We start from the raw sequence: 19,950 nt of genomic DNA, 5'->3' as shown, positions 1-19,950 counted from the left end.
TACCAAGTGCTGCCATGTGCCTACTGAATTCCAACAATGGAAGATATAGAAGGCACAATAATGGAAAAGCATCACATATCAGTCAACATCAGAGCCATAGCAGAAAATCGTAGTGTCAGGCATTGTCTGATAGTAGATCATAAAGGGTTAAGGAGACTGCACGAGCTAAGAATATTGGGAAATAAGAAAGGTCAGTGTGGAAATCCAGACGTACAGGGATAATGACTGCATAAATGGTGATCATCATTGTTGCTTTAGTAGATATCTCATTCACAGTCTTCTGAAGCTGAAGATGGCATTCAGTCCTCTAAGAGAATGTGGGAGGTCATTACAGAGATGGATACTTACTGAGAAGGACTTTGAGAAAGCGGTTGAATGATGGAGTGCAACATAAAGGATTTTGCTCTGAAGGAGAGATATGTGGGGCAGTGTACATTTATAAGACAGTAGGGAAGACAGAGGGTATGGAAATCTCTGCTCTTGACTGCATACAGCCAGGATATGTGTGCATATGGCAGTAAAATGTGATCAAAGAGTCAAACATTACAAATGTAATGAAAACAGGTAACCATCATCCACATCATTCAAGGATTCAAGTTACAGAGTTCTCAGTTTGTGACCTTTGTCATATAGCACTTTCCAATTGTCTTCCCATCCTTTAAGGTCTTTCTTTTGATCTTTGTATACTATGTTTTCTGTTTTACTGAGAATTTCCTTACTAGAACTTCTTGGTCTATTTTGATAGTGTTGGAAGGTGTCATTTATAATCAATCACCCTACTAGAAAATTCATCTTTGGTGTTGCTACAATGGGCACTTTTTATGTATGTTTGCTTCCTTAATTTGGGCTTGTCATTGATCATGTACATTCATTCCGTGTAAAGTTAAAGTTTATTCTTCAGTTCCAAACCATAACTGCATTTTAATTTAGTGCTTAAATAACAACAGGTTGTGGGTCCATCTACCCACTCTGTCAGTATATCATAAAAACAGTAGATTATTTGAAACAAACAGAAACTGTGTGTGTCTCCATAATGCCAAGAAAGTTCATTTCAACACATAAACATAGAATGCCGACATAATGAATTCTGGCACTGCTAATGTGTTTCCATTAATCAAAAAATTACAAAGAAGATGAAACTACAACACATGGCAATTTGCAATGAAAACTTATTTGCAACAGGAACAATTGTGGCAGTGTGTAGTGGGAGAGATCAAAGATGAGATTGAGATATGTACCGCAAGGACTAAAATGAAATTATCGGTTCACTCCACTGTTTGTGGCATGTACAAAACACCCCCAACTACATAAGAAGTATGGGAAAGACTAAAACAAATTTATGAGGAGTCAGGACTTTACTGAAGAATGGGACTGTTGAGAAAAATTTTAACAACAAGGCTGTAGAACTGTTTGTCTGTGGAAGAATAAATGTCAATAATAATTACACTATCAAACAAATTAAATGATCTTAACTTCTAAGTGCAAGATGAGTGGGTAGTATGTATTTGGTTATATGGGCTGCCTAAAGAGTAAAATCCAGTGATAATGATTTTAGAGAACTCCAAAATGTTGATAATGGATATTCCAATAAAAACAGTTTTGTACTGAAAGCAAAGGATGATGAAACTGGCAGTTCATGTTTTAATGATGCAGCCCTTCAAGAAAATAAAAAGTGGAGCTGCAATAAACCCACATTACAGCACCAGAGATCAGAGGTGTTACAACTGCAACAAAACAAAAACAAAGCAAGTGAAAAATCTGCCATGAAGGAAACAAGTTATAAGACATTCTTAAAAACATAAGCATCAGCTAAAGCTATATGTAAAGAATGGTGATATGTGGATTCTGGTGCTTCTGGTGATATCAGTTTCACAGTGTCAGTGCCCAATTCACAAATGGTTGTGACTAACAATGAAAACTTATTGATTAAAGGGACAGGCTGAACACACACATTGTAGCACTAGCAGGCAGAGAGACAACAGATGTTAGAGTGATAGATGAGCTCTATGTGCCTCAGTTTAGTGCAAATTTACTTTATTTAAGCACAACAGGGCTACCCTATCGTTTTTTATTATAGGGTCTGTTGCATTCATGATGCAGAGAAGAAATTAATAGCCACAGCATCATTAATCAATGAAATGTATAGACTGGAGCAACCAAGTGATCACTGTTTTGAAGCAAAGTGTGTATCCTTGTCTAATGATGCAAAAATTATAGTATAAAATATTAGGACACCTGCACTCACATGCAACAGAATAATTACAAAAAGGTTTGGTTAATGGCATTGGATGCAAAGGAGGCATTGACATTCTCTGAACTGCATGCCTAGAAGATAAACAAACCAGATTTTCCTTCCCACATTATGCTTCTAGAGATAAAGGATTCTAGAGTTGGTTCATTCAGATTTGGGTGGTTCAATGCAATCCACATCAACTTGTAGAGCTAAATATTTTCTAACTCTAATTGATAATTTTTTGAGATTTTTTTTGTATAAGTACCAAGTATTGAGATTATTCACAATTAAAAAAACTGCAGAGAATCATACAGGTGAAAGAATTTGTGTCTTGTGAACTGATAATGCAAATGAATATGTAAGTAAAAGGGTGACAAAATTCTTAAGGGATGAAGGAGTTAGACATCCAACCATGGTTCCCTACACTCCAGAACAAAATAGTGTAGCAGAGAGATATAATAGTGCGATCATGGAGGAGGCAAGATGTGTGCTGTTCGATGTAAAATTATCTATGAAATTTGGGGAAGTAGCAACCTCCACCACAGTTTGTCTTATTAACAGAGTCCTGATAAATGCTTTTAACAACATAATCCCAGAGAAAGCTTTCTTGGGGAAGAAACCTGACCTTCAACATCTGAAATTATTTGTCAGTAAGGCGTATGTTCACTTACCAAGAGTCAATAGGCACAAATGGTACAAGAAATGTGTTCAGTGCGTTCTTGTCAGATATTGGGAAGATAGCAAGGCATACTGATTGTTCCATCCTGTTCATCAAAGAATTATAAAAGCAAGATGTGTAATCTTTAAAGAAAAAATAATTCATAAGATTAATGACAAGCCACAAACATCTGATCATTTTCTGGAACCAAACCAGGTATTCATTCCACCAACAAGGGTAAGGAGGAAAGCTCTGAGGTGCAAGATGATTCGAGGGATGCCACACTGGATAACAGAATTTCAGAAGAATCAGCCTCAGTCAAAATAAAAGAATATTCTGAAACATCTCAACAAGTGCTCAGAAGATATTTCAAATACCAGGGTCAAAGAAAAAGGATGATTTCATGTCCTATCATACAAAAGATTCAGAAGAGTCAGAACCATCAGCACTGGAAGAGGGACTGCAATCTAGTGAGTTGAAGAAATGGCTTCAAGCAAATCAGGATGAATTAAAATCTTACCTAGAAAATCAAAGTTGGGAATCAGCAGTCTTGACTCCAAGCAAAAAACAATTGATACCAAGTGTTTTCTTCAGCTAAAAAGAGGCTTTAAAGGGCTAATAATTCACCATAAAGCTCATCTGTTAATTAACAGCTATGCACAAGTCAGAGGTTTTGACTATGAAGAAACATGCACACCAATAATATGAGACAATTAACTCAGATATTTATTTAGTCTAGTTCCTAAATATCCTTTGCACATTGATATAGTGAAAGCTTCTTTAGAAGGCAAGTTGAAAGAAGAAATTTATGTGTAAATTCCCATGGTTGGCTACATTACAAAAACATTCAAAGATGAAGTCATTAAAAGACTTAAGAAAGCAGTCTACAGACTGAAATAGGGAAGTTGCTGTTGGAACATCAAAATGGATTAAGCTATACTATGTTTTAATTTCAGCTGGCCTCTGTGTTTAATACAGTAATTAAGGAAGGGATATATCCATTGTAGCAGTTTACATAGATCATGATTTTATGCAACAATCTGCATAAGCACATTTTCATTTAGAGCTCAAATAACAACAAATGCCATGTTGTCACTTTTCTCTGTTGTGGGTACAGTAAATCATATCTTCAGTTCCTCTCCAAGTCTTCAGTTGTGTCAGACTCTTCTTTTAGCCATTTTTCATAGCTTATTCTGTTTTTGATACAATTCATTGTTCAACCTCTTGTACATCTTTCATTCAGTTTCATTGTTCTTGTTTCTGAATTCTCTTTTCTCTTCCATCTGTGAAATCATTTCCCCTTTTTTTCCATATCAAATATCCCATACTTTCCTGCCCAGATTTTGTGATTCCATCTTTAATATGCTTCAGCCCCATGTACATTATTAGGTGGTTCCTTATGATGGTGCTGTAATAGTCACAAACATATGGCTCACAATTTAAGACAAACAGTTAGTAACAGGTAGGTTTTTTAAATTAAAATATAGAACATAGGTACTTTTGAACATTTTATTTCAGTTGTTCAATGTGATACATGTACCTTTGTGAACTTACCATTTTTGAGAACACATGCTGTTAGAGCGTGATTACCTGTAAATACCACATTAATGCAATAAATGCTCAAAATGATGTCCGTCACCCTCAATGCATTTGGCAATACGTGTAACGACATTCCTCTCAACAGCGAGTAGTTCACCTTATGTAATATTCACACATGCAATGACAGTGTGCTGACTCATGTTTCAGGCAGTGTTGGTGGATCATGATAGAAAATATACTTCAACTTTACCCACAGAAACAAATCCGGGGACGTGAGATCCGGTGAATGTGCGGGCCATGGTATGGTGCTTCGATGACCAATCCACCTGTCATGAAATATGCTTTTGAATACTGCTTCAACTCCATGTGAGCTATGTGCCGGACATCCATGATGTTGGAAGTACATCGCCATTCTGTCATGTAGTGAAACATCTTGTAGTAACATTAGTAGAACATTACATAGGAAATAGCATACATTGTGTTTATGACTATTACAGCAACATCTGTCACAAAGTGAAAAAAGTGGTTCAACTAAAACATTCATATATATTTACGTACTACACGAATACGTAATAAAAAATGGGGGTTCCTATTTTTAAAAAATGCAGTTGATATCTGTTTGATCTATGGCAGCCCATCTAGTGGGCCAGCCATAATGCCATCTGGTTTCCCCCTTTGAGCTAGACAAGTTTCATTCTTTGTAGTTTTTTTTATTTTATTTTGGTGCTTATTTCGTGAGATATTTGGCCCAGTCACTATCAAAGGACCACCCTGTATAGTTCCCCACTTGGAGATTTTGAACACTTTCTGAAAAACTTGGTTTTATTGTTGCGCTATCTGTCAGACAGAGAGAAGCAAATTAATATTTATGGGGCTTTCAATGTCGATTTCCTGAAAGAGTATGATAGCAAGAATGGTCTTGAAGTACTACTTGGTTCTTTCAATTTGACATCAGTTATTGATTTTCCTACTTGGGTTGTACAGGAAAGCAGAACACTGATAGATAATATTTTCATAGACTAAGATAAATTTAATCAAATAAACATTTATCCTGTGAAGAATGGTCTTTCTAATCAGGATGCACAGCTAGTTACATTATATGACAAAGCTTCATACAGTAATGCAAAACAGTCCTCCAGAATGATATATCCAATTAACAATTTAATGACTACAAATTTTAGGGAAAGCTGGCAGCAGTTAGACTGGGATGAGGTGCACCGGCAACCTGATGCTAATTTAAAATATAACATGTTTCATGATATGTTAGTGAGGATTTCTGAAAACAGGTTATCCTAAGAAAACATGAAATATAACCATAAGAAATCATGTAAAATACCATGTGTTACTAAAGGAATAAAAATATCTTGTAACTAGAAAAGGGAAATGTATCTAATAGCAAGAAAAAGTAATGACCCAAAGTAAAAACTGTTGCACTACATTAATCAAAGTTATTGCAAAGTCCTGAAGTAAGTGTATCATGTATGAGGTTAGCAACTCCAATAACAAAATTAAAACAATTTGAATAGTGTTGAAAGGGAAACAGGGCAACTAACAGCACAGGAAGACTAGATTACCATCAAATTGAATGAAAAGTTTATTAACAAGAAGTCAGAGGTAGAAAATATTTTTAATAATCATTTTTTAAATGTTGTGGGGAAAATAGGATCCAGATGTTCATTAGAAAAGGCAAATCTATCTATGGAAGAGGCAATACCTAGGCAGGTTGATAAAATTGAAATTCTGCCCACCTCTCTTTCTGATGTTTGGAAAATAATAAACTCACTGAAAAGTAGTTGCTAATATGGAATTGATGGCATCTCCTGCAAAGTACTGAAAGCTTGTTCCCAACAGGCAACTAAGATTCTCAGCCACATATGAAATAGCCCACTGAAACTGGACATTTTTCTGATGCACTGAAATATGCTATTGTTAAACCATTGTATAAAAAGGGGATAGGTCTGATGTCAACAACTATTGCTCAATCTCACCTTTGACAGCTTTGTCCAAAATTCTTGAAAGAGGAATGTATTCAAGAGTAGCTTTATATATTTGTAAAAGTAAAATACTAACAAAATGCCAGTTTAGTTTTCAGAAAAGCTTTCCAATAGAAAATACTATATATGATTTCTCTAATCAAATATTATATGCACTGAATAACTGAACATCACCAACTGAGATTTTCTGTCATCGCTCAAAGGCTTTTGATTGTGTAAAGATGGAGTTATTCTAGATGAACTTAAGTATTGCTGTATGAGTAGGGCACTGTGCAAATAGTTTAATTTGCATTTAACTGGAAGAGGACAGAAGGTTGAAATGAACAGTTCACATAACATGCAAAAATCAGCAGATTCCTCAAACTGAGAAAATGCAAAGACTAGGGTCTCTTAATGTTCAGTTTTGGGTCTTTTATTGTATTTAATTTATATTTATGACTTACCAGTCTATATTCACCAAGATGCAAAGCTAGTTATTTTTCCTGATGATACAAGCATGGGACTCACACCCAACAAACAAGGTGGGGAAATTGTAAATAATACCTTTCAGAAAATTATTAAGTGGTTCTCTGCAAATGAACTCTCTTTAATTTCAAATAATTGGAATGCCATGTAAGAATAGCAGCAATGTAGGAAAAGACTGAGTGCTACTTACCATTAAGAAGACATGTTAAGTTGCAAACAGGCACAATTAAAAGACACTTACACAAAGCTTTCAGCCTCAGTCAGAGAGATACACGCACCATTTGTACACACAAGCAAACACACCTCACACACATATGACCACCAACTCTGGCAGCTCAGGCCAGAAAGCAATCCTTCTTTTCCTACATTGCGGGACTCTCATTAAATTTTGATTAAACACTGCATATACAAATTTGTACAATAAATGGCACAACACCATTGATAAATATAGAGTTTGAACGGGCATCTACAGCTAAGGAAAAGTATTTCAAATATTTGGATTTGTGCATTGATGAGAGATTGAGTTGCAAGAAAGACATAACGTTTGAGTTCAGCTACTTATGCTGTTAGGGTTATTGCAAATTTTGGCAGTGTAGTAAATTAGCTTACTATGACTACTTTCATTCCCGACTTTTGTATGGAATCATATTTTGGGGTAATTCATCATTAAGGGAAAAATTATTCATTTCCCAAAAGCATGTAATCAGAATAATAGCTGGAGCCCAGTGAATGAGGCTGATCTTCACCACGTTGGGTTAAATCTAACTTTGGCACAGAAAGGGGTGAATTATACTGCCACAAAAATCTTTGATCACCTACAAAATAGCATCAAAAGTCTGAAAGCCAGCCAGCCAAAACTTAAAAACAAATTATAATCATGTCTGAATGACAACTCCTTGTACTTGGTAGATGAATGTTTAGCTATAAATAGTAATCTTAAAAAAAACCTCGTAAATTACAGCATGTAAAGAAACCTTTTGTTAAACTGACATGTTACACATCATTCTGAAAACTCGTATTCATGAACTATGGAACAAGTATTAATCTAATCTGCCTGCAACTCTCCACAGCCATACTATTTTATTTCAAAAACTCTTGCAAAATTAGTGTTACTCCTTTCCATCTCCATTTTAAGGTTTCCTGCACTTCCTGCATTTTAGCTGTGTTGTCTCACTCGAAGTTCTGATATTTTGATATTTTGACCATGCCTTCAGTGAAGGTAACAACACTTTGACACATTTTATGATGTCCTCTGCTAACATGTACTGGAGTGTCATTGAATAATTTAAATTCTTGCATTGTCAGTCATCTGCAGTGATGGATTCGCCACTATCCAAAATGTTTCCTGTTTGGGCAGAGCATTTCCTTTCTCTGGAGTGAGTGTGTTAAACTGCTTCATTTGGTGGTTTTATACTGTTTGTTTCACATGCAAGCATGTCTATGTGTTGGTCCGAGTAAATTGCCAATAACTCGGAGGCCAGCCATAGATATCACCCTATTCATGTGCTGTTGAAAAATTCTATTGTACCACATAGGTGCTGGATTCTTTCCTTAAGTAATAGATGTATTGCAAGTTTATAGAAGTTATTTACTTCTCTTGTTCCAAAGTGTGATGACAGCTAAAGAAATTTTAGTATGATATCATCTCATCAGAAAGATGAGATCCTCAAACAGTTTCTCCTTTGTCTTCCTCTGCTACTTCAATGTACACATATCAATATAAACTTCCTGCCCCTACAGATCACTAATATATGAGTGTGTGCATAGGTTTCGACATTCAGTGTACAGTCAAATAAAATCCTGTTGGTTATTAAACCAAATCATAATGTTAAAAACAACAATGAAACAAAATTGAAATTTTGACTATCTTTACAGTGTTCCTCTTCAGGATGACAAAACTGCTGAGTTTATTGATACTGGCCTACACACTTTTAAGTTCATGAGACTATGTTTTGTACAGCTAATTTATTATTATTATTATTTTAATCTGAATTTTGTCTGGGCTTCTGTTTCAGTGCCAGGAGCACCACCTAGTGATGTTCAGTGCACAGCATTGTCTTCACAGAGAATTTTAGTGCTGTGGTCTAGTCCTCCAGAATCTGCTATCAATGGAATACTGAAGGGTTACAAAGTACTCTACCGCTCACTGGCAGACTTTGAAGGTAAAAAAAAGTTGTTTTATAAACTAGAGTTATTCTTTCTATAATTTTTACCCTCCTTTTAATGTGTATGCTAATTCTAACAGTATTGTATAGTAATTAAACAACATAAAATACAATGCTTCTAAAGAACAAGATTCTTGGATTTCGTTCTGCTCATGAGTATACGAGTACTATTCTGAGGATTTTCTTTTTCTCTTATTTCTTCATTTTCCAATTTAGGTTGGTTAAAGAAATTTCCCCATGCACTCTTTTGCCCCCAATAATCCCTATGCATCTGCAAATCTGTTACCATCTCTAGTCTGCACCTGTTCTGTAGACCTGTCCATTTGTGACATAATAAACTGTGGAATTCTTGTAATTGTGTTTTTCGGTGTGTTCCAAGTCACAACAAGTGCAAATGAGCAAATGCAGGAATATTTTCTTCTAGGAAGTGTAGATAATGATGACCAAAATTAAAGGAAAAAAATGATGGCAGACATGAGCAACTGTAACACAGGTTAGGATATGATGGCAGTGTGTACAGTAAAAGCAGACTCCGTCATGCATGATTGATAAATGAATATTTTTGTTACTTGTCTGCTCAAAAATTTTCAGAAAGGCAGTGAATGATAAAGTGGTTGCTTATTTCTTGTAGCACAGGTTTTTGACAGATTCATAGTTTAGTTTTAGAAGTTTTTCTTCAGTCATTCTAGAATGAGGTAATGGATTGTAGCTTTGTCACATCTTTCTGTTGTTCTCTGTTTTGCCAGAGGAAGGAAATAAAGTTTTCTAGAGCTACTGATTGTGTTGCTTACTTTTGATATTTTTCCATGTATCCAGCCAAGTAGTAAATAAATGTTTCACTCCAAAGAGGTTCTCAGCTATTGCATCAGTTGATATTGCTAAAACATGGTAATTTCATTAGTGGTGGAAGGCTCAGTCAGACATTGTCCCAGAAAAACATAATTATATGTTTGTTAACTAGTGGTAATTTTCTTCAATATTCTAATAATGCTGTAATGTGACAAAAAAACAATAGAGTGCAGATATAAGACTTACAGTGTTGGATCATCATTTCATGTAGTCCTGGCATAACTTCTTCCAATTAGTCTCTTCTTAGTCTACTGAATAACAGTACAGAGTTATTAGCATTTTGTGGACCAAAAGTTAAAAGGTAATAATGCATTCATAAATTTGGAATGAATTGATCAAAATTTTATTTGTTACTACAAATTTATTTTTGTTTCATATTGACCAACTGTGGCCACATTCAAGCTTCAATTAATTTTCTTTTTCTGTCATTACAAGTTCTTCCAGAAATCCCTCACCTCTGCATATAACTTTCTTCCTTCTATCCATAACGATCTTGTGTTCCCTGCCTTGGAATATGGCTGTTTCATATCTTTTCCTAGTGAAATTTATTAATTTTATTTATGATTCTTGAATATTATTTCGTTTGAGAATTTTCTTGGCCAGGTTAATCCAGATGATACATGTAGTGAAGCAGTAACTGGAGTAAGTTATCTTGTGGTCAAATGTGTACATTACCACTAGGTAATCAAATTCGCATTAGGCAACCTTTTAGCAGTGGCCATTCATATGTACTGAAAATAGCTGGTTGATCCTCAGGCCCACATAAAAGCCATAAAATAATTGAAAACAAATTGATATTTGACTAAAATCATTTTTGGTATTAGGCCACATCATTATGAAACACTACAAAAAATGGCAATTTATGAAAAGGATAGGTTGCGGAAATGAGTAGCAATTTATCTTTTTCACAATGTTATCATTATTCCACCTTGGATTTTCCATTGTTTAAAATACTGATGTTTTGATCATACTTGCAATGGTCCTCTTCAGGATGGAATGTTGATATTTCAGCTGTTTTTAGTGTTTCATAATGGTTTGGCCTTCCTCTCCTCTTCTGGGTCACTGCAAAGATGTTCAAAATGTTGGTATTTTCTTTGTTTTTAGTTTTTCATAGCAAGGTGGCCTAATACCCAAAATGATTTTTTTTTCTTTCTTTCCAAATTGAAACTGACCATGGAAGTCTATGGAAGGTGCTTTTCCGTTGTAGCACTGCATTTAATAAGATGAAATATACTAGAGCAGGACATGTTGGGTGTATGCATGTGACAAGTATTTCATATCAAAGGGCTCAAAGAAGGAGCTGAACATGAATTGTCCACAGTATTTCATAGGTTGAGTGGACAGGAGGCTGCTACTTTGGGAGAGGTAGTAAGGGTTTTGGGAGGATATTGTTCATTTCAACACATGTTGAGAGACAGTTAAAGCCTTAGTGGATGGACTTTTTGGTGTAGAAAGTATGGTAGTTGTTTTTAGCAATAACTAATTTAATGTTCTGCCTTGTTTTCATTTCATTTTAATAGACTTTACAACTTGCATCAGACTATGGAAAAAAGTCATCAAAACAGAACATTATTTTAATTAGTGATACTGTGATTGTGGATTTGTATAATGATTTTATGTTGTTTATTGAAAAAGCTATAGCCAGATATACTTTTGGTTATTATTTCTTGAGTCATAGTATGGAATAAGATGTTAATTCTAAGTAAGTTCCATTGGTGTTTTTCTGGATGGCCCATTATAAGAACATAGCCCAAGTTCATAAGTATACAGTATCCCTTTTCCTGTGCCATTCTTTCTTTCATTGAGCTCTTTTATGATGAATTTGGTTTGAAGATATTTAAAAGAAAAGAGGTCAATAAATTTGTCATTTGCTATGCTTTTGTGGTGAACTTCTCCCCATTGTCCCTTTTGTGGACTGCCCCTAAATGTTTTTATGTGTCTGATCTTTCTAACTTGTCTGTGGCCAACTAGTAACTTCTGTTCACTAGTTTTGAATTCATCGTTTGCATATTTTTGTAAGGCTGGAAAACTAGTATTGCTAAGAATGTTATTTATCCTAAGCTCTGTGTCTGTGTGTGCTCTGTATCTGTTTTCTGTAGTGCTTTAATGATTCTAAGAAAATATGTATTTTCTTTTTCTGTATTGCTACCCAAAGAATTTACTGTATAATTTTTTATATAATTATATGAATATAATAGAGGGAAACATTCCACGTGGGAAAAATATATCTAAAAGCAAAGATGATGTAACTTACCACTGATGGAAATTTTCTGCATACACTTTGTATTCTTTGAATGACTGAAATACTTCACTTTTGACTTTTAGCAAACATGTTACTGCATATCGTGAACAATCATCAACTAATATGAAAACATATTTCACTCTGCTGTGAGATTGTGGGCCAGAGACGCTCGTTACGTTGCTGTGTATCAAACATGGAGGTTCCTGTTGCTGAGGATCAGTGATAATGGGCCCATAACCTGGAATCTGCACATAAAAACAGCAAACCATTGTGAAGTGTGTGGCAGAGCAAATCCCCCACTGTACCATTTATTAAGGCTTTCTCATGTTCCATTCACATACTGAGTGTTGGAAGAATGATTGTTTACATGCCTCGGTGTTTGCTGTAATTAATCTTATATTCTCCTCATGACCCCAATGTGAGCAATACATAGGGGGCTGTACTACATTCCAAGAGTCATCAATGAAAGCCAGTTTTTGAAACTTTGTAAGTTGGCTTTCCCAGTTTAGATTGTGTCTACCCTGAAGAGTCTGCCAGTTCTGTTTCTTCAGCATCTCTGTGACACTCTCCCATTGATCACACAAACCTGTCAGCTTTCGTGCTTCTGTTCTTTGTGTATGTTCAGTGTCACCTGTTAGTACTATGTGGTATGGGTCCCACACACTTGAACACTATTTTAGAATGGATCACATGAGTTATTTGTAAACAAACTCCTTTTTACACTTATTGAATTTACGGAGTATTCTACCAATAAACCAAAGTCTGTCACCTACTTTACCCATGACTGAGCTTATGGTATCATTCCATTTCATGTCCCTACAAATAGTTACATCAAGTATTTGTGTGAGGTGTCTGATTCTAATTGTAGTTCATTGCTGTTATGGGCATAAGATACTTTTTTTTGTGAAGTGCATAATTTTTTGTGCTAAACATCAGCTTTCATAGGCAAAGCATGTACCTTCAACTCATATTGACCTATGCAGAGTCATTAACTGATGTGCATCGTTGCAAGCAGGAACCACAAGCTTCATTCTGTTTTGTGTGCTTATGCAAGCTGATGTAGCAGGCTTATGCATCACCTCATTTGTCAGTGTATACTTTTGGAAAATTAAAGACCAGTAATGTAAGTTTCACACTGAAGGACTGTCAGCTATCACTTTGAAATTCTTAAAATCTTAATAAGTAACAGCATATGAAAATACCCATTCTTTTTTTAAAGTATGGTCTGATAGAGCACAATATCTGTAACTAGTTTTTTTACAAATCTGGACTTATTAACCTTAACTGTGAAATATTCCAGTAATTTGTAACATTTTGTTGAAATTTTATTTCCAGACTTCTCACATCCTGTGGAACAAATAACAAGAGACAATAAATTGGAATTAGCTAATCTTGATCGATTCTGTAACTACAGTATAGAAGTTTGTGCATTTACCAACAAAGGTGATGGTGTTAAAAGCCGGCCAATATTTTGTAGGACGTTGGAGGATGGTATGGCATATGTTAGTTTTCACAACAGTTTTACATTCACCAAGATATTTCTTTTTAACTTTTATAAACAGTTCCTGATGCAAGTAAAACAATTTTCTGCACCAGTCATTTTTTATACCACTAAGCATTTCAGTGGTTCACACCATCATCATCATCAGGTGCAATATTACGCAGTTATATTCCTGGTAGTACTCACTGATGTAACCTCATGTTCAGTGAAGAATGCATTCAGCACCTAGCAATGTGCAACATCTGTTTTAAATTTTCCTTTAGCTAAAAAGAAGAAACATAACCTGTCGTCCACTTCGTCTGCTGCTGCAAAAACATGCCTATGCTTCTCACTAATACTAGGGATATAACTGCATAATCTTATAGCTACGGTGTTGACCATTCAGTGCTTAATGGTATAATAAATAAACGATTGACATAAAAAACTGTTTTATTTGTGTTTAAATATTAGCTATGTACCTCATGATGCTGTACTATTATTAGACAGCAATTCTTGCTGTAAATGGTAGATAACAAAGTAAAGCTTTTAAACCTGGTAGAGACTGAGCAAATGTCTGCCTGTTGTATGACAAGTGATCAGAATATTGTCAAATTCACTTACATAATATAGAATATCAGTAATATTCTGTTGAACTAGCTACTGCAATATGATGGAGGCGCTAGCCACATCAGAAAGCAACCTATTAATTTTGATGAAGATAGAATGGTGTTTGCAAGAGTAATACCTTCTGCAAATCTTCATCAAGGGCCAACTGTATATATGCATCTGTAACATTGATTTTGGAGAACAGTTTACCTCCTTAATGTTTAGAAAAGATTTAATCTGTAACGAGGCAAGGGTTATGAATCAATGTCCACTTGAGCACTAATGGTTTCCTTAAAGTCTCAACACAACTGTTGAGAGCTCCCAGGTTTCCTGACCACTACTAACAGTGAAGCCCACTGACTTTTGAAGTGGGTGGCAAGAACTTTTTGGTGTTCTAGTTCATTTAGTTCCATCTTAATCCCATCCTTAACAGTCAACAGACTTGAATGGGTGTTATAAAGTCTAGGACTTGCTTTCCACTTTAAGACAATGTATATCTGATAGTCAACTACTTTGCCCAATCCAGGCCCAGGCAGTGGTACAAATGAAGTGTATCAATGGCAGCACAGGGTAATGACAAGCTGAGGGAAAGCACTGCATGGAGTAATGAAAATCCAAAAGTGGGGTATGCGTTGAGGTCAAATATCTTCTCACCTGAAGGACCTGCCACAACCAATGATGCCATTGTCTGCAATACATGATCATATGTTACCATCAGTTACACACAATGTAAAAGTGGCACCTCCACTAGACTGTCTTACACTGTTGCCAGTAATGATGAAATTTTAGACAGTGCCAGCACTTGGTCACAGCCTGAAATGTTATTTTGCGTTGGCTGGGGTGGTCTAGTGCCTGCTGTGCTGCAGCATACTTTTGCAATGTGACCTCTACATAAACATTTATAGCACTTGTCCTCAAAATGCAGACATTCCAGAGAAAACCAGTTTGAGAAAATTTGAAACAAAGAGAATTGCTGCAAACAATACCTGGTACAAGCCTGGAATTGCAGAGAAAACGGAGAGATGGCTACTGGTGAAGAGAACTTGTTTACCACTTCAGAATCTGTGACTGAAACCTGCTGCACTGTATCACATAGCTCTTGTCCACCTGTGAAATATCAAGACAACCTGAAGATGGTGACAAGTCTGTTTGCTGAAATATCATGTAGTAATTAAAACATGAGTCAACCAGTCATCCAAGAATTCCACAAATTAGAAATATGCTGGGAAACTAGATCACATATCTGCCAAAATGTTTGTTGTAACACTTGTATTATTTGAAATGCATGCTCAATTCGCAACACTTCAGCCAGGGAGAAGACAGACCTCCTTATCTGGGGCTAAACAAATCACTATATCATGAAGTAAGCTTTTTGTGTATGATTCACTACACTCACATGTGAATTTACATTTCTGACACAACATCTGCACATCCACAGTCCAAGATGCATAACTTACAGCAGCTGACTTGTGATGATGTAAGAATCCTAGCTTTTTTGCTACCACATGCATTTTATTGGAAAGTGCTCAGATAATAAAGTGAATATATCAGGTAACAGTAACACCAAAGAATCAGACAGTGAAACTAACTTTGGAACCAGTTAATGTAGCTGAGGGTTCCTAGATGGCAAAAAGTTCCATCAGCAATCTGACATAGAGCAGTACCTCAGAGGGAACCACCATGATGGATCCTCAACAGAGAAAACTACATGTAGTACACCCAACTAGCTGTTTTGAACACAAAGACATTGTCCTGAAGTGGGTGGATCACATTACATGTATGATCAGCAATTCTGTTGATGCATCTGTAACAAAGTTCTCAGGCTAGCTTTAGAGGCATCATGTATTATTGTGTAACAATGAGTGTCACTCCACAATTAGGCTCAGGTATGTGGCTTTGAAACAGTTCAATTGCAAACCATCTACTGATAAGAGAATAATCAGACAAGCTATGTCAAATGTTGTTTTAATTTATTTCTCATTGTCAGTCAGCTTTTAAAAAAAATTTTAAACATTTATTCTAACAGTCTCAGTTGCAATTGGTCACACATGATAACTAGTTTCAATCACCTAAACATCATCTTCAGATCTGATTACTCGCCAGTTGTGAAAAGTTAGATTTTTTAAATAAATGCACAGTCAACAAACAACTGAGAGAATATCAGGGTGGTTTTGAAACAGAAGATACTGTGCAGATCAGATTTTTAACTTAAAGTCAATAATTTGCCATAGAATATTAACCAGCAAACCAATAATAGTGTCATTTATTGATTTCAAGAAATCATTTGATTGTATAGACCGAGAAACACTAGAAAAGGTCATTAGAGAATTTGGTGTTAAAGCAAAAATTAGAAAATATAATTTGTGAAATGCTAACAGGTACAATATCTGAAGTCAAATTTATGGGAAGAGTATTGCAGCCATTTGAAATAAAAACTGGTGTTAGATTAGGTGATGGTTTATCACCTTTACTGTTTAATTGTGTTCTATAAAAAATTGTAAGGATCCGGAATTTGAAGCCAAAAAATCACAAAATTGAAGCAATAACTCTGGGAAGGAAAACAAATGGAATTAAGGTAAACTGCTTGACTTTTGCAGATGATTTTGCAATACTTTCAGAAAACATGACAGAAGCAATTATTCAAATCAACCTTCTGGAAAAAATAGCAAACAGAACTGGTCTCAAAATTTCAGCTGAAAATGCAAAATTCATGACAAATATAAAATAATGCACCAAAATTCATGGAAACACAAATAGGTAAAATAGAGTGAGTAAATAAATTTAAATATCTTGGAGAAACTATACAACAGAATGGACTAGAAAAATCTGCAATAGATTTAAGAATTAACAAAATGGAAAGAGCATATGGTCTTGACCAAAAATATTTACAATAAATGTATATCTAGAAAAACAAAACTAAAACACTACACCACAGTGGTACAAAAAGAATGTTTATATTGATCTGAATGCCTAAAACTGAACTATAAGATGGACAAACTGGAGGTACTGGAAAGAAGGATTATTAGAAAAACAATGGGCACAATAAAAATGCAGATGGTTGGAAAATAAGAAGTAATGAGGAGATCTACAAAAATATAGAGAAAATATGTAAAGTAGTGGCCAAATGAAGATTAACCTTTTTAGTCACTTTTACTGAATGGATGGAAATAGACTAACAAAACAAATACTCCTATTATCTAGAAGAAGAAATTGACAGTAGTATGGATTACAGAAGTAAGGAAAGATGTAGAAAGAAACGACATCAAAGAATCAGAAATAGCAGAAAGAAACCATTTTAAAAATAAAATACTAAATTTGGAAGGCTTTCAAAGTAGAAGAAATAAAAAATTTGGATCAAAATGGACAGAAGAAAGGAAGAGACTTCGTGGGGAGAAAATGAGGGAATACTGGAAAAATAGCAAACAACAACAAAGGAAGAAGAGGAACTGAAGTTGTCAACATGACAAAAGAAAAAGCAGATTTGTAACGTGAGTCAGTGGGTCCATCATTTTATTTTACAGCTAATGACTGTGTTGTTTTATAAAAAAATTGGCTTTTGACAACTCTTGATTAATCACATCTAAAGATGATCATTATGTTATTAAAACTAGATATCTTGCATGACAGACTGCAACAGAGACTGTTAGAATAAATATTTTAAAAACTGTAGAGTGGTAACATCTGTCATGACACATTACCAGAACTTTTAAAAATACCTTGTACTAAATTTTAGTTGCTAACATGAACTGAATTTTACTGAAAAAAATTTGAATTTTCAATTTTTTTTGCATTATTTCAGTGCTTGAAACTGTCTGGAGTACAGCCTTGATTTCTTGCATTTTATGAGCATTGCTCTGTCACTGCTTCCATATGTTTTTGAGACAAGGACTGAATCACAGATCATAAGTGAGTGAAACATGACTTAACACTTAACCCTTTAACTGCTCTGGACATGTTAATGCCCACACCTTTGTACCTGTCCCTGTGTGCTCTGAACATGTTTACACGCACCACCAGTCCTTCTACCTAGTACTCTGAATGTGTCTACACATAGACACGTTCAGAGTACCAGATAGAAGGACGGGTGGCACGCGTAAACACGTTCAGAGCACACAGGGACAGGTACAAAGGCATGTGCTGCACACGTTAACATGTCCAGAGCATTTAAAGGGCTAATATTTGAGGACTAATACAACTTACATTTTATTCATAACGTTCTTTCCAAAGGCATAAAGAGTAAATGCAAATAAATACAAGATTTTCAAGATGCTAACATTAATTTTATTTTCTATAACCGTTGTGATACTGCAAAATATTGATAAATTGCCCCAAACATAAATTATTTGTGCACCATGAACATAAATTAAGGACGACATTTAGAGTGCTGTGAATCACAGCAGACTTTTATCTTTCTTTTTTTTTTTCTTTTTTTAAATAAAACTGAGCTGAGAATAGGAATGAGTGTGACCTAATATTGGTATATTTTGATGAGTGCCATATTTAATTAGTTTTTGAAATGGAGGAGAGGAAGACTGATAGTGAACTGGCAGTTGCAATTGTGACTTTAGAATGTTGTCTTACTGGTAGACTGAAAACTGCACCAACAAAAAATTTTTGGTCTAATGGTTGAAGTGGAATCTTTATTCCTTTTTCAGTGTGACTTCTAAATGCAACCAACAGTGGTTCAGAATTCTCATGTACAAAGAGAAGGGATATAACTATGCAGAATGGAAGATAAGAGTGACACATAAAAACTGCAACATTTTTCTTTCCCTCCTTTTTATTCTTCAGTGAGACTAATGCAAGATTTTCCTTGAGTAGTATTCACCTTTCCACAGGTGATGTATTTTTGAAGAGAACCATATTGCAGAGATAACACTGAACAATACAGACTGACCACTGGAATTGTTGTTTTTAACGCTCCTTCAGGCATGCCAAAAAAAAGAAGAGATTAGGTACATGGACTATGAGAGTAGTCTAATTTCAGAAATAAATTTAAATTTTTGTTTTAGTTTCTTTTTCCTATCCCCCCCCCCCCCCCCCCCCCCCCCCCCCGACAGGAATCTAGTATGTCGGAGACATACCTTATCCTGTCTGGAGCGGGATGAAATTTTATGTGATTTCTTGTAGCAAGTAATCCAAGTTAGGGAAACTATAAATTCTTTTACTCCTATATCATTAGCTACCAGTATATCTAAAGCATTGTCATGAAATGTGCTATTACTGACACTAAACAACTTTTGTCTGGCTTCAGAAAAAAGCTCAAAGATAGATGCTTTTAAGACTGATGTTATTTCTGGTGAACTCTTATGTCTTACTGCAGTTCCATTTTTCAGCCTATATTTCACATTCAGAATGGACAAATTGAATTTTCTTTTTTAACAATCGTAATGTGTGGATATTTTACCATCTATGTTCATCCAGTACAGTACTGCTTTTCCCTTGTCTGACAAGGTGCTTTTAGGTTTAACTTACATTTCAAAGACTGTTACTAATCAAATGTGACACTGTCTCTCACACATTCTTCATAAGAATAAGGACCTTGAGGTTCTTCAGCAGTGGTGGATTCAAGTCAGCAATATGGAGTGCTTTAGTCTTTTATGACCATATATCTGCAGTATTTAAACATTTGGCTAAAAGTTAAACCATAATTTCATACCTCAAATAATATGCACTCATGAATACTGTAGATATCTTCAGTTGATGCTCTGTATAGCAA

General features: G+C 35.2%; 1 protein-coding gene across 1 annotated transcript in view; it reads left to right on the top strand.

Moving 5' to 3' along the window:
* Nucleotides 1-19,950, top strand: part of LOC126298390 (Down syndrome cell adhesion molecule-like protein Dscam2) — a 206,124-nt gene that overhangs the window by 50,094 nt on the left and 136,080 nt on the right. The window contains exons 5-6 of the mRNA XM_049989697.1: nt 8,905-9,051; nt 13,481-13,636. Of these exons, the coding sequence (XP_049845654.1) occupies nt 8,905-9,051; nt 13,481-13,636 (303 nt within the window). The remainder of the gene's footprint in view (nt 1-8,904; nt 9,052-13,480; nt 13,637-19,950) is intronic.

Source organism: Schistocerca gregaria, chromosome X, assembly GCF_023897955.1.
Source record: "Schistocerca gregaria isolate iqSchGreg1 chromosome X, iqSchGreg1.2, whole genome shotgun sequence".
NCBI lineage: Eukaryota > Metazoa > Arthropoda > Insecta > Orthoptera > Acrididae > Schistocerca > Schistocerca gregaria.
This window is presented reverse-complemented; position numbering and strand designations above follow the sequence as displayed.